Source organism: Nicotiana tabacum, chromosome 18 (assembly GCF_000715075.1).
Source record: "Nicotiana tabacum cultivar K326 chromosome 18, ASM71507v2, whole genome shotgun sequence".
Taxonomy (NCBI): Eukaryota; Viridiplantae; Streptophyta; class Magnoliopsida; order Solanales; family Solanaceae; genus Nicotiana; species Nicotiana tabacum.
Window position 1 is genome coordinate 19,778,570 of NC_134097.1, and position 19,004 is coordinate 19,797,573.

General features: G+C 32.6%; 1 protein-coding gene across 1 annotated transcript; it reads right to left on the reverse strand.

The window, feature by feature from the left end:
• Positions 1 to 5,877: 5,877 nt before the first annotated feature.
• On the reverse strand, positions 5,878 to 14,090 carry LOC107823037 (uncharacterized). Its single transcript, XM_075235994.1, has 4 exons — positions 10,556 to 14,090; positions 9,547 to 9,660; positions 7,708 to 7,906; positions 5,878 to 6,932 (listed from the first exon to the last, which is right to left on the reverse strand). Exons 1-4 carry the CDS (start codon positions 10,656 to 10,658, stop codon positions 6,827 to 6,829), a joined length of 522 nt encoding a protein of 173 aa, XP_075092095.1. The 5' UTR covers positions 10,659 to 14,090; the 3' UTR covers positions 5,878 to 6,826.
• Positions 14,091 to 19,004: the final 4,914 nt, after the last annotated feature.

A 19,004-nucleotide genomic window follows, 5' to 3' on the forward strand; every position in this document is an offset into this window, starting at 1 on the left:
TCCAAGACCAACTTTGGTCAGATTCAAAGTTATAGAAAGATAATTGATTTTGATAGCCATTCAATATTAATAAAATATTATATTTAAAGTTATTATAATGTACCATTACACACATTAAAATGCATTCAAATTGATTGTATAATAAATACCCATTAACATAATATTAATAGAATGAATCTAAATATCAATTTGAATATTTCTTTTTGAGTTATTAAAATTATTTTTCTAACATTTAGCACACAATAGACACAAAACTGCAAAATTAAGAAGTATGCGAAAAACCCAGCAAATAACGAAAGTCCAAAACTCCGCAAGCTTAGAGTTTAAAAATACAGTTTTACCACCTGATTTAACACACACCAGTCAACAACGACAACAACAACAACCCAGTAGAATCCCACAAGTGGGGTATGGATAGGGTAGTATGTACGCAGACCTTATCCCTACCCCAAAGGGGTAGACAGGCTGTTTCCGAAAGACCCTCGGCTCAAGATAATAAAAAGACAAAAGGAGAGAATATTAGATTCATCACGGAGATCATAAGAAAAATAGGAACCTAAAATGCAGAAGAAAAATACAAAGCAAAAACGATGGCTAATAAGTGGAACCTGCATCGAAAATAGAAAACAGAAAATAGTAAGAAACGACATTACCCCTAGCTATCTTAGACAAAACCCTATCGGACTAGGCTCACGAAGACACAAAGTAACGGAAGACTCAACTACCTCCTAGCCTACAACCATAACACTTGACCTCCACAACTTCCTATCAAGTATCATGTCCTCGGAAACCTGAAGCCTCGCCATATCCTGCCTGATTACCTCTCCCCAATACTTCTTAGGCCGCTCTCTACCTCTTCTTATGCCTTCCACAACCAGCCACTCACACCTCCTTACTGGAGCATCTATGCTTCTTCTCTGTACATGTCCGAACCATCTGAGCCTCGCTTCCCGCATCTTCTTATCAATGGGAGTCACGTGCACCTTCTCCCAAATATCATCATTCCTAATCTTATCTATCCTAGTGTGCCCGCACATCTACCTCAACATCCTCATTTTTGCTACTTTCATCTTTTGGATATGTGAGTTCTTAAGCCAACACTCAGCCTCATACATCATGGCTGATCTAACCACCGCTTTATAGAGCTTACCTTTGAGTATCGTTGGCACTCTCTTGTCGCACAAGACTCCAGATGTTAACCTTCGCTTCATCCATCCTACCCCAATACGGTGTGTGACATCCTCATCGATCTCCCCTTTTGTAGGCTTAGGCGCATATAAATACTATAAAAACAAACAACAACAACACACCGGTCACTTGATTGAAAAGTCAAAAATCATGAAGTGAACCAAAAGAAGATAGGGCAAAAATTAAAACAAGGGAAAAAGAATTCGGGACAAATAAGAGAAGAAACAGGCGAAGAGAACCTGCACCACTGACTGAACTTCATAGTTAGCCAAAAGAATACATAAAGGGATAAGATTGAAAAGAAAAAAGAAAAAGATGTGGAGAAACCATTGTATTTCGAAACAGACAATGATGAAGAAAACCCAAAAGAAATTCAGAGTGAAGAAAGAACAAAGGAAAAAGCAGAAAAAAGATATGGGAAAAATTAATTGAAAGTGAAACATACCTCAATTTGAGCGAGAAGAGGAGCATGGAAGACTGTATACTGAGAAATAATCTGAAAGAAATTAATGGAAGGCAGAATACATAGTTTACCCCTGGAACTATGGACCAAATCCCCGTGACACACCTTTTGGGAACAAAAATTACACACTCAACCTTTTCAAAGTGTATCTAATACACACTACTTTTACACTCGTGATTTACACGCATAAGAAGCGAGTGAAGAGTTAACATGTTGTATCTAAATCGTCATCTGGAAACTATTTGTGCAGATTTTTCATTTTTCATTTTTTTATTTTCTAAAAAGATTTCATCAATTCTTTTCCAGGTTCTTCTGTCACAACACCCCACACCCCACCAAGATTTTTCTCCCAAGATCTAAAGGGGAACGAGAAAATACAAAGAACCAGAGTTTCCATATTTGAACACCAATATATTTTGGTTATGACTCGCGATTCAAATCTCCAAATTGACAATTGTTTTTGAGATTGGGTGTTTTTCAGATTTAGATTTTGATTAGCTTCTTGAAATAATAAGGAAGGTGATTTAATCCCAGAATGATTGCTCTTTTTCCAGTTTTGATAAACTAGATATAGAATAATCCCAATCGGGTTTTATTTTTTTCTCTCTAACAACTTTGATATGCAGTCCTTTTTCTGAAGTCTTATTTATATATGGCAATGACGAAGACCTTGCCTATGATCTCATGAACTGGAAGAGACACCACCAGTTTTCAAAATTATAGCACAGACAAATTTGAGTTTTATAACTAAATGGGTGGAATGTTGAACACGATAAAAAAATAGAGAGTAATAGTGAATTTAAACTGTCGGGGTGTTGAATGGGGCAAAGAAAATGAAGATTAGCGGGGAATTTATGCGGTTGGGGTGGTGGGTCTTAAATGTAGTAGGATGAGGTAGTGGTATTTTTTTTTCTTCTTTTTGCATCAGTGTTTCGCTTTGGAGAGTTAGCAGCCATGGCGGTATAGCTTGGGGACGATGAAGAAGATGGAAGAATATTTTGGCAATTAGGATATAATTATAATTTCAAGTATTTTTTATTTTTTACAAAAGGTTAATCACACGTGCCACATTATTATTAGTGCGTGATTACACTTGCTGAGAAAAAAGTGGTCAAACACTAAAGAGGTGTGTATTAGACACACTCGGGAAAGGTTGAGTGTGCAAGGTAATTTTTGTTCCCAAAAAATGTGTCACAGGGATTTGGTCCATAATTCCAGGGGTAAACTATGTATTCTGCCTTAATGGAAACATAACGTGTTAGCTTCTTAAAATACAGGTGGAATCATATAAAAAATACTCACATAGTTTTGCGTGTACAAACCCAGCCATTTATATGAACCTAGTAAAGAATGGCCCATGCTGAGCATGGGCCCAATCACTATATTGCAGATTTGATTTTTTTTTTGTCATTCATTTAAATTTTTGGTGATCTAAGTTGTATGATATCTTACTGTAACTTCAAAAATACAATATTTGTTCCTATTCATTCTAGTTGTAAAGTATTTTGGGCTCTTGCATTTCTTTTAGAGTGGTTTTATCTTTTATTGGTGGTATAATAACAAACCATGGGGTTGTATTTTCGTAATTGAAGAACGTTTTTTTAGCTTCCCTTTTGTCACAAAATTGTCCAACTTGGGTATTCACTTTACTCAATTTATAAAATTAAAAAAAATGATTAAATCCTATGTTCCTGTTCCGTGTTCCTGCATTATTAATAATAGAATGGGCCATGGTGTCTATTTGAATTCATTTATCGCATAATTCTATAAGTTTGAACAGGTTAATTTGTAAGAAAGCAAGTTTGATATGAAATGAATGGATAGCAAAGAGATCGCATTGTTAATTTTTAGTTTGTAAAATAGTTTTGAATTAGGTATCATTATAAATTTTAAAAATATATTAAGATTTTTGAACAGTATTATTTGAAAAAGTACTTTATAGAGTAGAAGTTTGTGTTAGGCTTTAATTAAAAAATATTTTCTTAATATTATAGTAACAATATATGGTTGGCCAAGATTTCAGGAAATTTTATCCCTATTCATTAGAAATCAACAAAGTCCTTTACAATCTAAATTATGCAGTACATTTAAAATATGATTATAATTAAACCAAAAAGAGAAAGAATGGCTGCTTAGCAACTACAATAAGCTAAAAAGGAAAAACGGTCAGACAAAATAATCCAAAAAACAATTGAAAGTAACTCATTGGTTATTCTAAAAAAAATAGCGATTTGGAAATGAAATTACAATCTCTCTCACAAAACAATTAATTTTTTTGTATAACCTGATATGGTAGCGCCTACCAAGTAAGAACGACGTCATTCTATACCCATTCGTCGAACCCAAATTAAAAATATATAATAGTACAATAATGTTTTTCTATCCCAAAAATATACCATCTAGGCAATGCCATAATTGATAAGTCAGGCATAAATTAATTTATTTTTTCCAAAAATTATATATTTAGATATTATTTAAAAAGGTAAAATAATTTCAAAAAATTTCAATTTGGCATAGTTAAGATCTATATAAAATTTATCTCTTAAGCATCTAATGTCATTATTGTTTTTTACCAGAAGCAGTACCATTTTTTGCATAAACTATCTACAATTTTTTAGTGGGAGAAAATAACAAACAATACAAAGTCATAGGAATTGTGAAAGAAGATATGTGTAGTTACAATGGATCAATTTAATTTTAGCTAACCAATTTACTGCTCCAATTATAAGCGCTACTATTACTGTTAAAATATATTTTGAATGAATTTTTTTATTTTCAGGTATATCAATGTCAATTTACTAATACTCTAGACAACAACAATAACAACCACCCACTGTAATTTCAAAAGTGGGGTCTGAGGATGATAAGATATACGCAGCTTTACCCCTATTCTGAACTATTCTGAACAGGCAAAGATATTATTTCTGATAAATCCTCGGCAAAGATACTTTTACTAATGCTTTAGAGATCTATAAAATTAATGAAAAGCTCTATAAAATAAAATAAATTAGTAAAATGATGTGTAAAGGTCTAGTAAGGATCCGATACAATTAATTCAGAGAGGAAAGATGGGTTACAATGTTTTCATAATTAGAACATAAAAAGGCTGACACTGAATAATTAAATTAAATAAAAATTAACATGCTTAATAATCGTAGAATACATATTTAATATTTAAATTAGATAAATTTTAGCTCAAGGAAAGTCTGTTGTTACTTCTATTTTACCGGGAAATAGAATTTCACTTTTGGAAGAATTACTGTATAACTTTACACTGTCAAAGGGTCAAACAACCTTGGACAAGCAAAATTGACTTAAGAAAAGTGCAAGTAAAAGATTCATGTTTTTTAGCCCAAAAAAAAAAGAACACAAAAAGAAGGAACGGCAAATTGTTCTCAAAGTTTGTTATATTTACTCAAATACCAGTGGCAACTGAAGCAATAAAGAGATTACTCAGGGGCATAAGAATTCTTCAAAAAAACGGCGCTGCCAAAGTAACTGTGAAATTCCAGAAATATCCTTATGCCAAGCAGACATGTTGACCATGAGCTGCCTGGTTATTAAGTATAGGAATAGATTTGTAGGAGCTTATGTGAAATGACTAAATCACCCTCGAACTTTATAAAAAGACAATAAGCACACACGTAGAAACTTGAGCTCTTCTAATATATAGAAAAGTAAAGTAAAGTAATAATAAGTAGTAGTAATAGTAATATGTTAAGAAACTAAGGTTCTTTGGTTAAAGATGACATTAACAAAAACATCATGTATATACATGATTATATATAGATTATAAATTCGCTGACTATTTTTAATTTAAGAAATTGAATGGGCTGCTATTTAGCTTAATTCTTCTTTAAACTTTTTAATCATAACCCAAGACGTGCAAGTTTTTTGAACTTCACTTGCTTTCAACAAGAAGCCATCTTTTTCTCTTTGCATATGTCCTTAACAATCTTCATATCTAAAAATGTTCCTACCATAGCACAAAAAACATAGTAGAATCGTGCAATATATGCCCGCCGGTATGCTTGCTGCTCGCGACGAAAGAAAGGAGAGCGACAAGGCTCAGTACAGATAGAAAGACTGGAAACATTCATCTTATATATATATGCATGCAAAACTTCCTTCCTTTCTGGATCAAATTGAAGTGATAAAACTGAAATAGTGAAGCAGAAAAAAGGAATAAATTTTTCATGTGCCTATCCCATTTCTGGAAAATGCTCAATAGAAGCTGCAAGCTCTTTCATGTAGCTGCGAAAATCATTTACAAGCATACTTATAACTTAGTGTCAAACCTTCTAAAAATATTGTCCAGTTTCTAAACACAAGCTTTTTATACAAGTTCTCTCCTTATTCTTCAAAATCACATTCGTTTTGCTCCGACAATAGCACTGCTTCTAGTTCCTTACTGAAGTCTTCGTTGCCATCTTGCTCTTCAGCCACTTCTTGTTGGGAGAACTTTTCCTGCTTTTCCTTTACAATGTCAAGCGAGTCTTTGACAGGCTGATAACGAGCGCCTGTTTGTTGGTAGAATAATTCCTTCTGAGCTTTCCAATCCTCAGCAGTCTTCTCAACTACATCCCCTATCAATGTCTGGTTCTCTGTTATGTGCTTTATATTTTCTACATCCACCATGTCTTTAGCCGCTTCAAGAAGAATCTTGGAATGCAAAAGGAATGCGTGCATTCCTATATACATTCTCAACAAAAGGAATGCAATACTTTGTGAACTAATTGGTAGCTTCACTGCGTCACCATATTCACAATAGCTTTGTATGTACCAAATATATAAATTTAGACCATAAATGATTTTTTTATTACCTCACATAGGATATTGACTTTAGCAAAGGAATACTTCTAAGATAGAAGAAAATTTGACCTGTATTACTCAGACTTGGATAATCCTTTCGAAATAATACAAAATGTGTCTTAACACATGTATAGTATAACAACAACAACAACAACATATCCAGTATAGTCCAATAAGTGGGGTCCAGGGAGGGTAATATGTACGTAGACCTTATCTCCACCTTGAGAAGATAGAGAGGCTGTTTTCGGAGACCCTCGGCTCAAAGACAAAATGAAAATGAGCAGTATCAACAAGCAGTAACAAACAGTGTAACGCATCATTAGTGCTGACAACAAATAGAAAATGACCAAAATATGTTTTCTGTTAAAAGCTTAAGAAGCTCATTGAGGTTACCTCTAATAGCAAGTTCCTTGGCCCTTGCATATTCTGCTGACTTTTGCTTGAGCAAATCCACCTCAAGCTCCATGCCCTGGAATAAATAAATAATACGAATTCAGCACTCTGAAGTCAAAGATAGAGACATGCAATAGCAGGTTTAAGTGACAAGGGACCTAATGAAAGGAATTGCATCACTAAAGCAGCCTCCCAAAAAGCTAACTTGTCCACTTTCTAGTGACAAGTAACAAGCTAATTTGCTTATACTGATCAACTCAAACATTCAAAAAAACTCCCGATCAATGCAAAGAATGCATCATATGGTCAAATGATCCTCTAACAAGATATCTGATTTTTGTACTATTTAAAATTTAAAAAGAAACCTCCGTTGATTTTTTTCCTCTCACAAACAGGCAACTCGAGAATAGTCCATTCTTTTTGTAGTACTTCATTTCACTTGCCCTTTTAACTATCACACTGCTAACTGCTAAGGTAAAAACTAAGCATCCACTCCAAGAAAAAAGAATCATAAAAGAACAATCTTAAGCTATTCTGAAAATACTTGCTAAATTACATAAATACAAACACAGACCCACACAAAAACAGAAACAATTTCGTATTCCAGCAAACAATATCAATCATATTTGGATGGAAAAAATCCAACCAATTTAATGAAGGAAGTTTTACACAGTCAATTGGTCAAAAATTACTAAAATCCTACTTATAATTTTTATTTTTGATGATGTTGCACCTGATGTTTCTTGCAAAATCAGTAAAGTATAGGTCTACTCAAAATTTCCATCAAAATGTTGGCTGAGTTCAACAAATCCACATAACAAACGGTTGCCAGAAAAGTATCAGTAACATACTTTTTGGATGCTATGCGGATACTTGCATTTTGTATTTCCGTCAGTTCATCTAATCTCTCAGCTACAGAGCCTTCATTCACATCCACAGACCCAAAAAGAAACATGTTCCTGTCTAACATACGTTTGACTAAAGCAGGGACTACTTTAACATCTTTAGCCTTTGCCTCTGCGATAATGTTCCGAAGATTCTTCAGGTCTCCTGCCAAATGGAATAAAAAGAATTATGGTAAAACTACAAAGCATCAAAAGCTACTGACAGTTGCACAGTAAACTAAACTGGCAATTAAACACTTGCCAAATTTTGTAAATAAACACTAGCCAAAGTAAGAGTTTCAAAGTCCAAATATTAATTTAAGGAATCCCCAAATAACACAAGAAGGTCTTCCAGAGGGACATTTCTTCTCTGATTGGCACTGCTAGATTAGAAGAATTACATCGGCTACGCACCCACAAACATACAAATTTTTATATCCTCAAAGATCTATAAAGGAATATGAACAGACTGTCATACTTCATTTAAACAAGGGTGATGCTATGCTACATATCAGGAGCAATAAATTATGGTGAACCAGTTCTACAAGTGACAAGGAACATATATTGAACTTGCAAATTATAGTTGAAAACACATACTGTTCAATGGGTTATTTCTGAAAGTGAAAATGAGGGCGCAATGACTTTCCCTGGATTTAGTATTGTCAAAAGGTAGTTTGAGAAATGATAGAGAAAAGGAGATCATTTGGCATCAAAGGAAGATTTAATTGGAGGTCCTGTTGATGTTGGACCAATGAAACACAACCTGTTCTTCAAATGAAATTAAAACTGACATTTAAGAACTTTTTAGCAAAATGATAGTACGAGCTGGTATTGTGATTGGTATCTTAGTAGCATCAATGTATTCCTCACCTAGATTTTAATTTTTCACCAATTATTCAAGCATTCCTTGACTTCTTGTGCTTCATCTATTATTATGATTTGATAAGAAAACTGAATAGAGTGTTATACAGGTTAATGTCCTCAAAGCTAAACCAAGAAAAGGTTTAACTTAAGTCGAAGCAACAACGGTGGACACCTAATAGTGGTCCAATTCCATTCATATAACCTGCAAAAATATAGATACTTGATAGTCCAATTACATGTTTGGAGAACTCTTCAAAGAACTGAAGCAACCTACTTAGAGTATGAGTAAACGATGAATTAACATCCTCACTAGAGCTATTCATTTGATTTACATATACATGTTACGTCATAATTCATCTGATATACAGCATTAATATTGTGTTATAGTTCCGGTAAATATTTTGAAACAAGAATCTAGAAAGTACCTATGATGATATATGCTCCAGACAGTGCCATCACAAAGAAAGAAATTTGCAACTCAATCAGTAAAGTGACTGATTCAGGTTTGATTCTAATATTGTTTGTAAAGATTCGATTGTAATGTTTAATTGTTTCATCTCATAAGACCAAAACTGCACCGCCGAGAGAGAATCACCACATAAAAAGCACTATTTCACGACATACAACAACAACAACAAACCCAATGTAATCCCACAAGTAGGGTCTGGGGAGGGTAATGTATACGCACACCTTACCCCTACCTTGTGAAGGCAGAGACCCTCGGCTCAAGGAACAAAGAAAATAAAGCAACAAACAGTAGTAAAAAAAATGCAATAGAAGCAAACAACACAACATGTAATAATAAAGAACCAGAAATAAGAGAAATACAATAATAGTACTAGTACTACTGGTAAGACTAAGAGACACTAGCGACTACCAGTCATCCTTCCACCCTAATTCACGATATATCATGTTAAAAAGGTTGTGTGTATATATATATACCTAGAGATATATAAATCTTGAAAGGAGGCTTGAATGGTTGCGTCTCATAAAGGCAGTATAGGGAATAAAGCCCACCCAGTCTACTCAAAAGAGAATAAGTAGACACCATGTAACCTGCAATGCATTCAATTCGGTTAATCTAAAGCAGTAAAATATAAAATATCAACCACAGGGAAAGGTGAAAATCTTACACTAGTATGACAGCTCTCTCATAGAAATTTAAGAGAAAATAAACATCAGAAAAAGAATTTAAGGATGCACTCACATTCACTCTGATATCTCTCCAAATACTAAAATCACTTTCCAAAGGCTTTGTTTGGTGTCAGAGCCAAACTTTTACACCTACTGTGCTATCTATCGACATTTACCAGAGCATATGATGACGAGGGAGAGAATATTAGGGCAAATTGAAATGTCTGAGTTGATTTGGAAGAATCTCTCAAGGTTTCTATATTTCTCTTAGAAATCGTGATTTGGAAAAATCTTTAAAGAGTTTGTGTTTCTCTTAGTTTGTGACCCTTCACATTGCTACTCACTGACTGATAAGCAGGTAAAATTTGGTTATAGTAGCACATGGAATGCATCATATTTAGCAATCAAATAAATCTAACAGTCATTTATATCTGTAATTTGTAACTTTTAACCACGTAAATAAATAAGCAAAATGGTGTTCACTTGAACACAAGATTGACTTCAGTTCTATTCAGCAAAAGACAAATAATACAAATCTACTGCTACCTCAGTGCTATAAAGTTTTTCTACATTCTCTCTCTTTCTTTTTTTTGGGTTATGTCGGGAAGGGGAGGGGGAGGGGTTGATAAGGTCCATACCCATATAAAAAAATGTTATGCACCTTACGATGGTTACGTTTCACATTAAAGGTAGAAAGTTTTTCAAATATAAGCATGTGTATACCACAATAATCAGAATCATTCTCTCCGGATGAAGCTAAAATATGTTAAAATAGGAAAACTAACAAAAAAGTAAAATAGAAAACATTTAGACATACCACTACAGTAGGCATAGAGTGATTGCATAAAGCATGCCTGATCTTTAGAGGGACTCGCCTCAAAAATATAGGAGAACTTTTTAGAGACCCACACTCTCTTCATTTCTGCAAAACTAGGAGATCCACCCTATAAAACACTATATTACTGGTATGAACCATTATGAAAAGTGCAAGATAAATGAATAACATTCATTTTATTTTGGTAATGATGATGACGAGTTGAGCTAAATGAAAGGAATGAGGATCCATATCGCCGACCCCAACTTACTTGGGACTGGGGCGTAATTGGTGTTGCAAGATAAATGAGTAGATCGAAACTATGCTTAGATTGAAGGGAAAAAACAGGCATATTAGTACCTTGGCAAACTCATTTATAAGCTCATCAATGTCTAATTTGAACGGTTTGAGGTCCATATTATTAAAGTTGACTTCTCTTTATGGCCTACAAGTAGAACATTTCTTGATTAAGCTAGTGCAAAGAACATACGCTACTATAGATTCAATATCACTACAGTTAGAAGAGAAGACCGTCAAGAACATACAATAATAACCAACAGACTGCTTTTTGCTACGACTGAGGGGTTGCATTGGTAAAGTAAATAATGATACCATATTTGCAGGTTCATATAAGAATAGCCTAATAAGAATTTCTCATAATTAAACATATTTGTTGCTAATTATTTGTTAAATACAGCGATTGGTTTAAATCATGAACTATTCAGTATTAGCAACAAAACAGTCAACTACAATCTCAAAAGTTTACATATCAAAAGTCTATCACATATTATTTACAAATTTATAAGTTGTAAATAACTGAAATGCATAAATAGGAAAAATTATAGCAGATGCCTTTTCACAATATTAAAATGTAAAATAAAACCCATAAAAAAGAAGGATAACAAAAGGGAGTAGTACTAGAAGCACGTTGTATCCATCCACTAATCTATCACAGTAATTATATATAAAAAACAATTGTCGCACTTTCAAATTGAAGAAACTGATCAACAGATCAGATTCGAACTTCTATGCCCTAAATTGTCTAAGAACTATTACATGGACACAAACCCAAATTACAAAGACCAGAAATGACACACTCGACAAAGATATCTAATTTTCATAATAAACATTAATAACCAAACCAAGGAACGGGTACGATATTCAGTATATATTTACAAATTAACAAACCACTTAAACACAGCATATGAATAAAAATATTACCGTTATAATTGTACTCGATGACTTGTCATATTTTGAATTAGGTACACTTCAAAAACTTCATCCTCCATATAACAAACTAAAGAATATAAAAAATTCTTCACCAATTTTGCTTCACAAGTTAATTTTAGTGTATGCCGTTGAAGAAAAAGCTCTTCCCACTGTTAACGACATGTAATAATAAACTTAACTTCAGAAGTAAATAAACGAGTTTTCAAGTCTCTTGCAGATGTGTTTCAAGATTTAAGAGTTCCATAATTTCAACAATTTTAACCTCCGGTGTAGGGATGGCAGTGGGGCGCGGTGGGGAGGGTGCGGGGCTAGACTTAACCTGTAAAAATTTCAACCCGCCCCGTCCCGCCCCACATAGCATGTTCACCCGCATCCACTCGTCCCGCCCCGATCCGACCCGACCCGCCCTGCCCTGCCAAAAAAAAAATTCTTCCTATTTTCTACTTTGTTATCCATAAAGGGAAGCCCGATGCACAAGGCATCCCGCGTTCACGCAGAGTCCGGGTCGCATACCGAGGAGCGTGTGTTGACAACCATGCTAGCATTAAAGGCTGCTTTCACGGCGAACCCATGACCTATAGGTCAAACGAAGACAACTTTACCGTTGCTCCAAAGCTCCCTGTCTACTTTGCTATCTATATATTAAATAAATTCAGAAATTCTGAACAACTTTCAAAAGAATAATTTCAGGTAATAAATAATGGCTTCTTACACATGCCGATTGGTGCTATGATGATACTGTAACTAAGTATGCATAATTTAAATGCATTACAATCTTAGGAGCAAATAGTATTCATCTGCATTTGTGGGCTATAGATCATAATGTTAATGCAGTCATATCTACTTAATTGTCTGTTCGGTAATTTTTCTTTAGGATTGAAATAAAAGCATATAACTAAATACTAAGGGAAGAAATGTCGCTAAAATTCCAACATAATGTTAGCTTCCAGTATTTTGAAATAAAACCATTAAAGCTGCCAAGAAGAAAACCTTTTTTTTTTTTTGGGATGAAGTAAGTGGTGTGTTAATAAGAAGGCATTCAGAAGATACAATGATTCCAAAAAAAGGATATATTAGCTCCAAGGAAAGACAAAAACCTATGACAATACTATAGAGCTGATAAGAAATTCTAATAAAGAGACAAACATCAGGCTGTCAAGAAGAAATTTGTAATACAATATGAATTTTTGTAATCCAGAGGCCATCAATTTCTAACATAAAGTAGAATAAATCGTAATGGTTATCATATCATATATTTTTACATTAATTTGTTTTACTGATTATTTCATCATGTAATCTCACCTAACTTATCAATCTAATCTATCCCAAGACCTTCTAAATGCCTGAGATAAAACGTTAATGAACTATATGTCTATATCTAATAAAGAAGCAGACATCAAGGTGTAAATTAGAACGTGAAACAAAATGCTAACTAACCAAAAAAATAAAAATAAAGAAGGTAGCTATGAAGCAATGGCGGAAGAATAAGACCCAGAAGAGACAGCACAAAGAGCGAGAAAGAGGTATTAAAACGCCAGTGGCGGAGGAAGGATTTTTTCCAAAGGATTCAAAAAATTAAAAAACTAAACAAGCAAAGAAGCCAACCATAACAAAAACATTTATATGGTAACAGATTTTATTAATAGAAAGATAAGTTTTCAACAAAACTATAGTGCTAAGATAACCAGACCATAGTTACAAGACTTTTGAAAGAGAAAAAAAAAACAAGTCTTGTGTTAGTTACAAGGACGCAATGAGATCAACTATCTTATAATCTTGAACAAGAATAAACAGAAAAAGTAATTAACTTTATATATATTTGGATATTTAACAAGTTAGCCATTGAATACATTGGCACTTGGTAGAGGGCAATTCTAAAGCACTTATCTATCTCAATTTCTCGAACTCAAGGCCAGGATAGTCAAATAGTCTATAATTTTCAGTTTACTGGGCAATAATATGATTGATACTTTTTGTTGACAAAAAAAAATGTAAAAGTATCTATTTTTCATGAACAAAGTTTAAAACCAGCAAAGCCCAAGCCACATGTATAACAAACACTCATCCCATCTCTTTCAAGCTTCAACTCCAAATTCATCAATATCTACGAAAATCCCAATGCTTACTGTAATTCCAAGCAACTCATTTAACAAAATTCCTAAACCATAAACAAAAAAAAAAGAATACATAGAGAAGGGAACTTACTTACTTACCGGGGAAGCCACGACCGAAGAGGCGACCGGCAACTGACAAGGTGAGGATGAGAAGACGAGCAGCAAGCAGCGGCAAGAGGCAAGAACCTGTGCTCAGCGAATTTTTCAGTTTGAGAGTTATTTTATATCTTTTGATTTTGAAATTAGGGATTTAATACAAATAAAATAGGGATGCATTCGGTTTTCGGTTTGATTTTATATTTTATGTTTTCGGTTTTAAAATAGTACGATCCAATTCAAATTTTAATATTTTTTGGTTTTTGGTTGGGTTTTTATTTGGTTACGTCATGTAAAATAATTTTTATAATAAAATAGTTATATTCCATGGCAAAAAAATAAATATTTCAGAGAATAAGAAGTAATAATATTAAATCTCTTAAATATTATTTTTAATATTAATCACGAGTAAAACTTTTAAAACACGATATTTAAAAGTAATATGATCAGACATAAGAATTCAAAATTTAAATCATAATTCAAGTTCAAATGAGATCAATTCTTTGCTTGCAAATATTAAAATACTAAGAAATAGTGAAATATTTATGAAAGCTTCACAATCAAAATATTACTTAATAAAGGAGAGGAATAAAGGAATCGAATTATGCTTAGCCGGCATTGAACCTATGATCCTTGAATGAATTTGAACCCGTTGACCACTAAGCTAATTTTTAACTTATGTCTGATGGGTTTTGCATATATTATATATACATAAAAAAAACCGTTATACAATATAATTTTTCGACAAAGGAAGGTTCATTTGCCCCTACCCATACCGCACCCGCATAGTTTGGAAAGAACTGGAGTGCCAACCCGCCTCGCCCCGGAAAGCCTTAGACCCCACCATCCCCTCCCACCCTTTCCCATTGTCATCCCTAATCTAGTGTAGATGCAGCTCAAGAGTGAATGTCATACAGCAAATCACGTTGCATCACGTGGTGATTTCTCAAAATGAGGTGGTCATATTCACATATTCTAGAATTGTGAGTAAGATAAATATATTTTTTAAAAAGGGGGCGAACCAAAATAATAGCCTATTTGGCCAAACTTCTAATATCAGCTTATTTTGAGAAGTGTTTTTCTCAAAAGTACTTTTTTAAAAAGTGTTTTTAGTGAGAAACAATTTGCATTTGGCTAATTAATTTGAAACGCACTTTTGAGCAGTAATTAGTATTTGGTCAAGCTTTTGAAAACTGCTTCTAAGTGTATTTTTCTCAAAAGTGCTTTTAGAGAGAAGCTACTTTTTTCTGCTTCTCAAAAACTGCTTCTGCTTCTCCTCAAAAGCACTTCTTTTCCTTCCAAAAGCTTAGCCAAACAACTCGATTTTTGGACATAAGTGCTTTTGGCCAAAGAAAATACTTTTGGCCCAAAAAAAAAAGCTTGGTCAAACAGGTTATAAGTCACAATAGCACAACACAGTAGAGATGAGATGGTTTTGTCTGCGGGTATTACGGTAGCACGGCTACAAAAGAGAAATTTCAGAAACCACTATGTTTTAGTGATTATTAGCTTGCTATAGCTACCATTTACTAAATTACTTTCTATAGATATGTTTTAACTTGTTATAGAGTGTATTCAATGTATTTAAGCTAATGTATTCATGAATCTATATCTATCTATATACTATATTAAAAGCACGAAGACCCTTAGCGAAATGTCGTTCACCTTTTTTACCCTTTAAAATACCTTTCATAATGGATAAAATTGTAACTCAAGTGCTTTCCTAATATTTAGGACGTTAAAATCAGTTAAAATTTATTTTTCCTTACTAAATTAGGTGAGAAGAAATACATATATATTTTACCTTATATATATTATACTAATTGAAAATAGATGAGAACATTTATACGGTGCTTTGAATTGAATTTTAATTTAATTGAAATATGAGGACATGAAATCGCATATTAAGTTAATGTTTTTTAATACAATAGCATCCACATTAAAATTGTTTTAACATGGAATAATTAAATGTGCACTTTAAATATTCTTATTTTAGTCATATAATATAATTAATCCATATTCAATTAAGCAACCAAAATAATTATTTGATGCATGTTTTAATCATACTAAACCATAAAAGCCAGTCTATATTATAAAAGCACGAAACCTCTACAGAAAATAATGATTGACTTTTTATTCTTTAAAAATAAATTTCACATTGAATACAAATATAATTTAAATATTTTTCTAATATTAGGACTTTAAAATCAATTAAATTTTTACTTATTAAATCTTTTTTTATTTAAACTATATAGGAAGTATAAATATTTAGAACTTTAAAATAGATTATATATTAAAAATAAAATGTTTAATATGTACATGCACACACATTAAATTTCAATAATGTTTTATAGTATTTGTGCATCCTATTAGATTTTTATGTTTTAGTAATGCTTTCTTTGCCACGCACGTTTCGACAAAGTTATGTAAATCATAATATTTTTTTCATCTCAGCAACTAAAACCTTACCACTTAGGTAATATTGAAACCTTTGAAAGGAGATAAATTGAGACATAAGATTTAATTTTTAAATTTATGTTATATGATTTTTTTTAAAGAATCGTAATAAAAGTGCTAATTAAACATGTTTGTATCTTCTCGTATGAACTTGAGAATAGCTTTTGAATAATATTTTTAGAAAAAGTTTTAAATTTTCAAGGTTATGTGTTTTTACTGAAACTAAAAAGGAAGTATAACAACTGGTAAAATTGAATTGATGAAACTAAAAAAAATAGAACATAATTTAAAGTGAATATATTGATAATGATTGAGAACTTCTATGAACAAATTTTTTTCTTTATTGAGTTAATTATATATGATTAATATTTAATTAACTACAGAAGCTTACACTTTATTTTATAATTTAAAAATATATACTTAATTTTCTTACCAAAAATTACTTACTAAGATAAGGAACACGCACAACGCGCGTACACTAAGACTAGTACAATAGGAAAAGCCGGCAGAAAAAAAGGAATTACAGCTAATGTATATACTGTATTCATATGTATTCGCGAGCTGTATTCATGAATACAGTAACAAAATTTGCGAAAAAAAAAGTCTTCATCTGTTTTAAAACGATAAGTAAATCAATTAACGCGATAGACTCCTAATATAACTCAACAAACTCAATTATAACACACAAAATTTGTATTTTCAGTTATAGAAAAGATTCTCAACTGAAAAATACCCCAAAATAGAGCAATCTTCAGAGATTCAATCCATCATTTCTTTTTTTTAGTGGTATCTTTACTAAAATATTTTTTAGTGGTATTTTTACAAATATATTTATACATTGAAATTATATAATTACATTGAATACAATTAAATATATAAAAATACATTGAATACACGAAGTATAGCAGGCCATCTATAGTGCAAAAATATATGAATACATACTGCAGATACATTTGAATACATATATACATCTGAATTCATAAATTATATTAATTAAAAAAATATATGAATACATTCTATAGTACATTAAATACATACTGCTGAATATATATTGTTGGACAAAACAGTGAAACAAAGTGAAGCTTTGAAATTATATAATTACATTGAATACAGTTAAATACAGTGAATATATTGAAAAAGTAGAAAAAAAACTAAAAATGGTAAATACAATGAAATACATGGAATACAACCAGATACATTAAAATACAATGAAAAAAGGTAACAGACTTTTCAAGTTCCTTAGCCCCAAAATCCGTCCCTAATCCACCGATATCTACGCCGTTGTCATGTGGGGTGTCGCCACCGGTACCGGCGCCCTCTGAGTCGTTCAGGTAGTGAATCTCTCATTTCTACTTTGAAAATATTGAGATCTGCAGTTCTGGGGCCTTTATCATCCTTGGCCATCAATGGTTCCCTTATAGCAAATACTGCATTTGGACTTCCTGAGGGAATAAATGGCTTCGGTGGTATAATTATGCCAATGCTGCATCGCCAATGGGGCTTGATCTCGACAATGGTCTATCAAGTCCTCCGCCAGTAATTTCCACAAGCTTGGCTAAAAAATTGAGAGAGACAATGAGGATGAATCAGTGAAGAATCGTTGATAGAAAGAAACGGGAAGAGAATGACGTTGTGACAGAGAGAAATTGGAGAGAGAGGTCGTGGGGAAAGAAGTTAACTTCCTATACGATAATTTTGTGAGAGAAAAAAAAAAGAAAGAAGGAGAGAGAACAATAATACACATCGTATTTAATGCTTAAAGGTAAGAAGTGACATTAAATAGATATTTTGCTATAAAAATTAAAAGATAGCTATAGGAGATAATTTTTTAAAAAATTATTTATTTATAATAAATAAGGTATCAATCTTTGCTACAGGATAGGAGGTAAAATTTCTAAAAATTAATAGCCTCTTGGTCTCGATTAGGCCAACCAGGCCCGTTATCCCATTATTGGGCTGACCCAAAGCTTAAACGACAGGTGATATAAGCATATATTTAGTCCATTTTTGGGATCTTTACATAAATAGCCAATTAAACTTAAACAGTTGTGCACATATAGCCCTTGAAAAATTATCGCTTCCGATTTTCTATTTGCTCATAATCAAAATAAATGCAATAACCTACAAAATTTTAAATCGTGATCTAAATTTCTTTATAAATTTTTTATTTTCTTAAAGAATTTTTAACTCATGGTGTAAAAGGTCTATCAATTGTAAAAAAAGCAAAAGAGGGTCAACAGTTGATAAAGAAGGGAGCACCAATGAAAAATGGGGAAGTGCACGGTTGGTCACTAATAACACATGTATTTATTTTTAAGTCACCGTTTAAAATGTCTTTAGTCTTTAGCCACTGCTTTAATAAACTTTAACTGCCCAGACGAAAATACCCTTCTGCTCATGTCCTTAACTTCAGGACTTCAAGACCACATGTCCTTAACTTTTGAACTTGGAACTCAAACTTCAAAGACCAAGCGTCCTTAACTTTTGAACTTATAAGTCAAAGTTAAGGACTTTGAACTTGTAACTTTAAGTTAAGGACTGTTTGTCCTTAACTT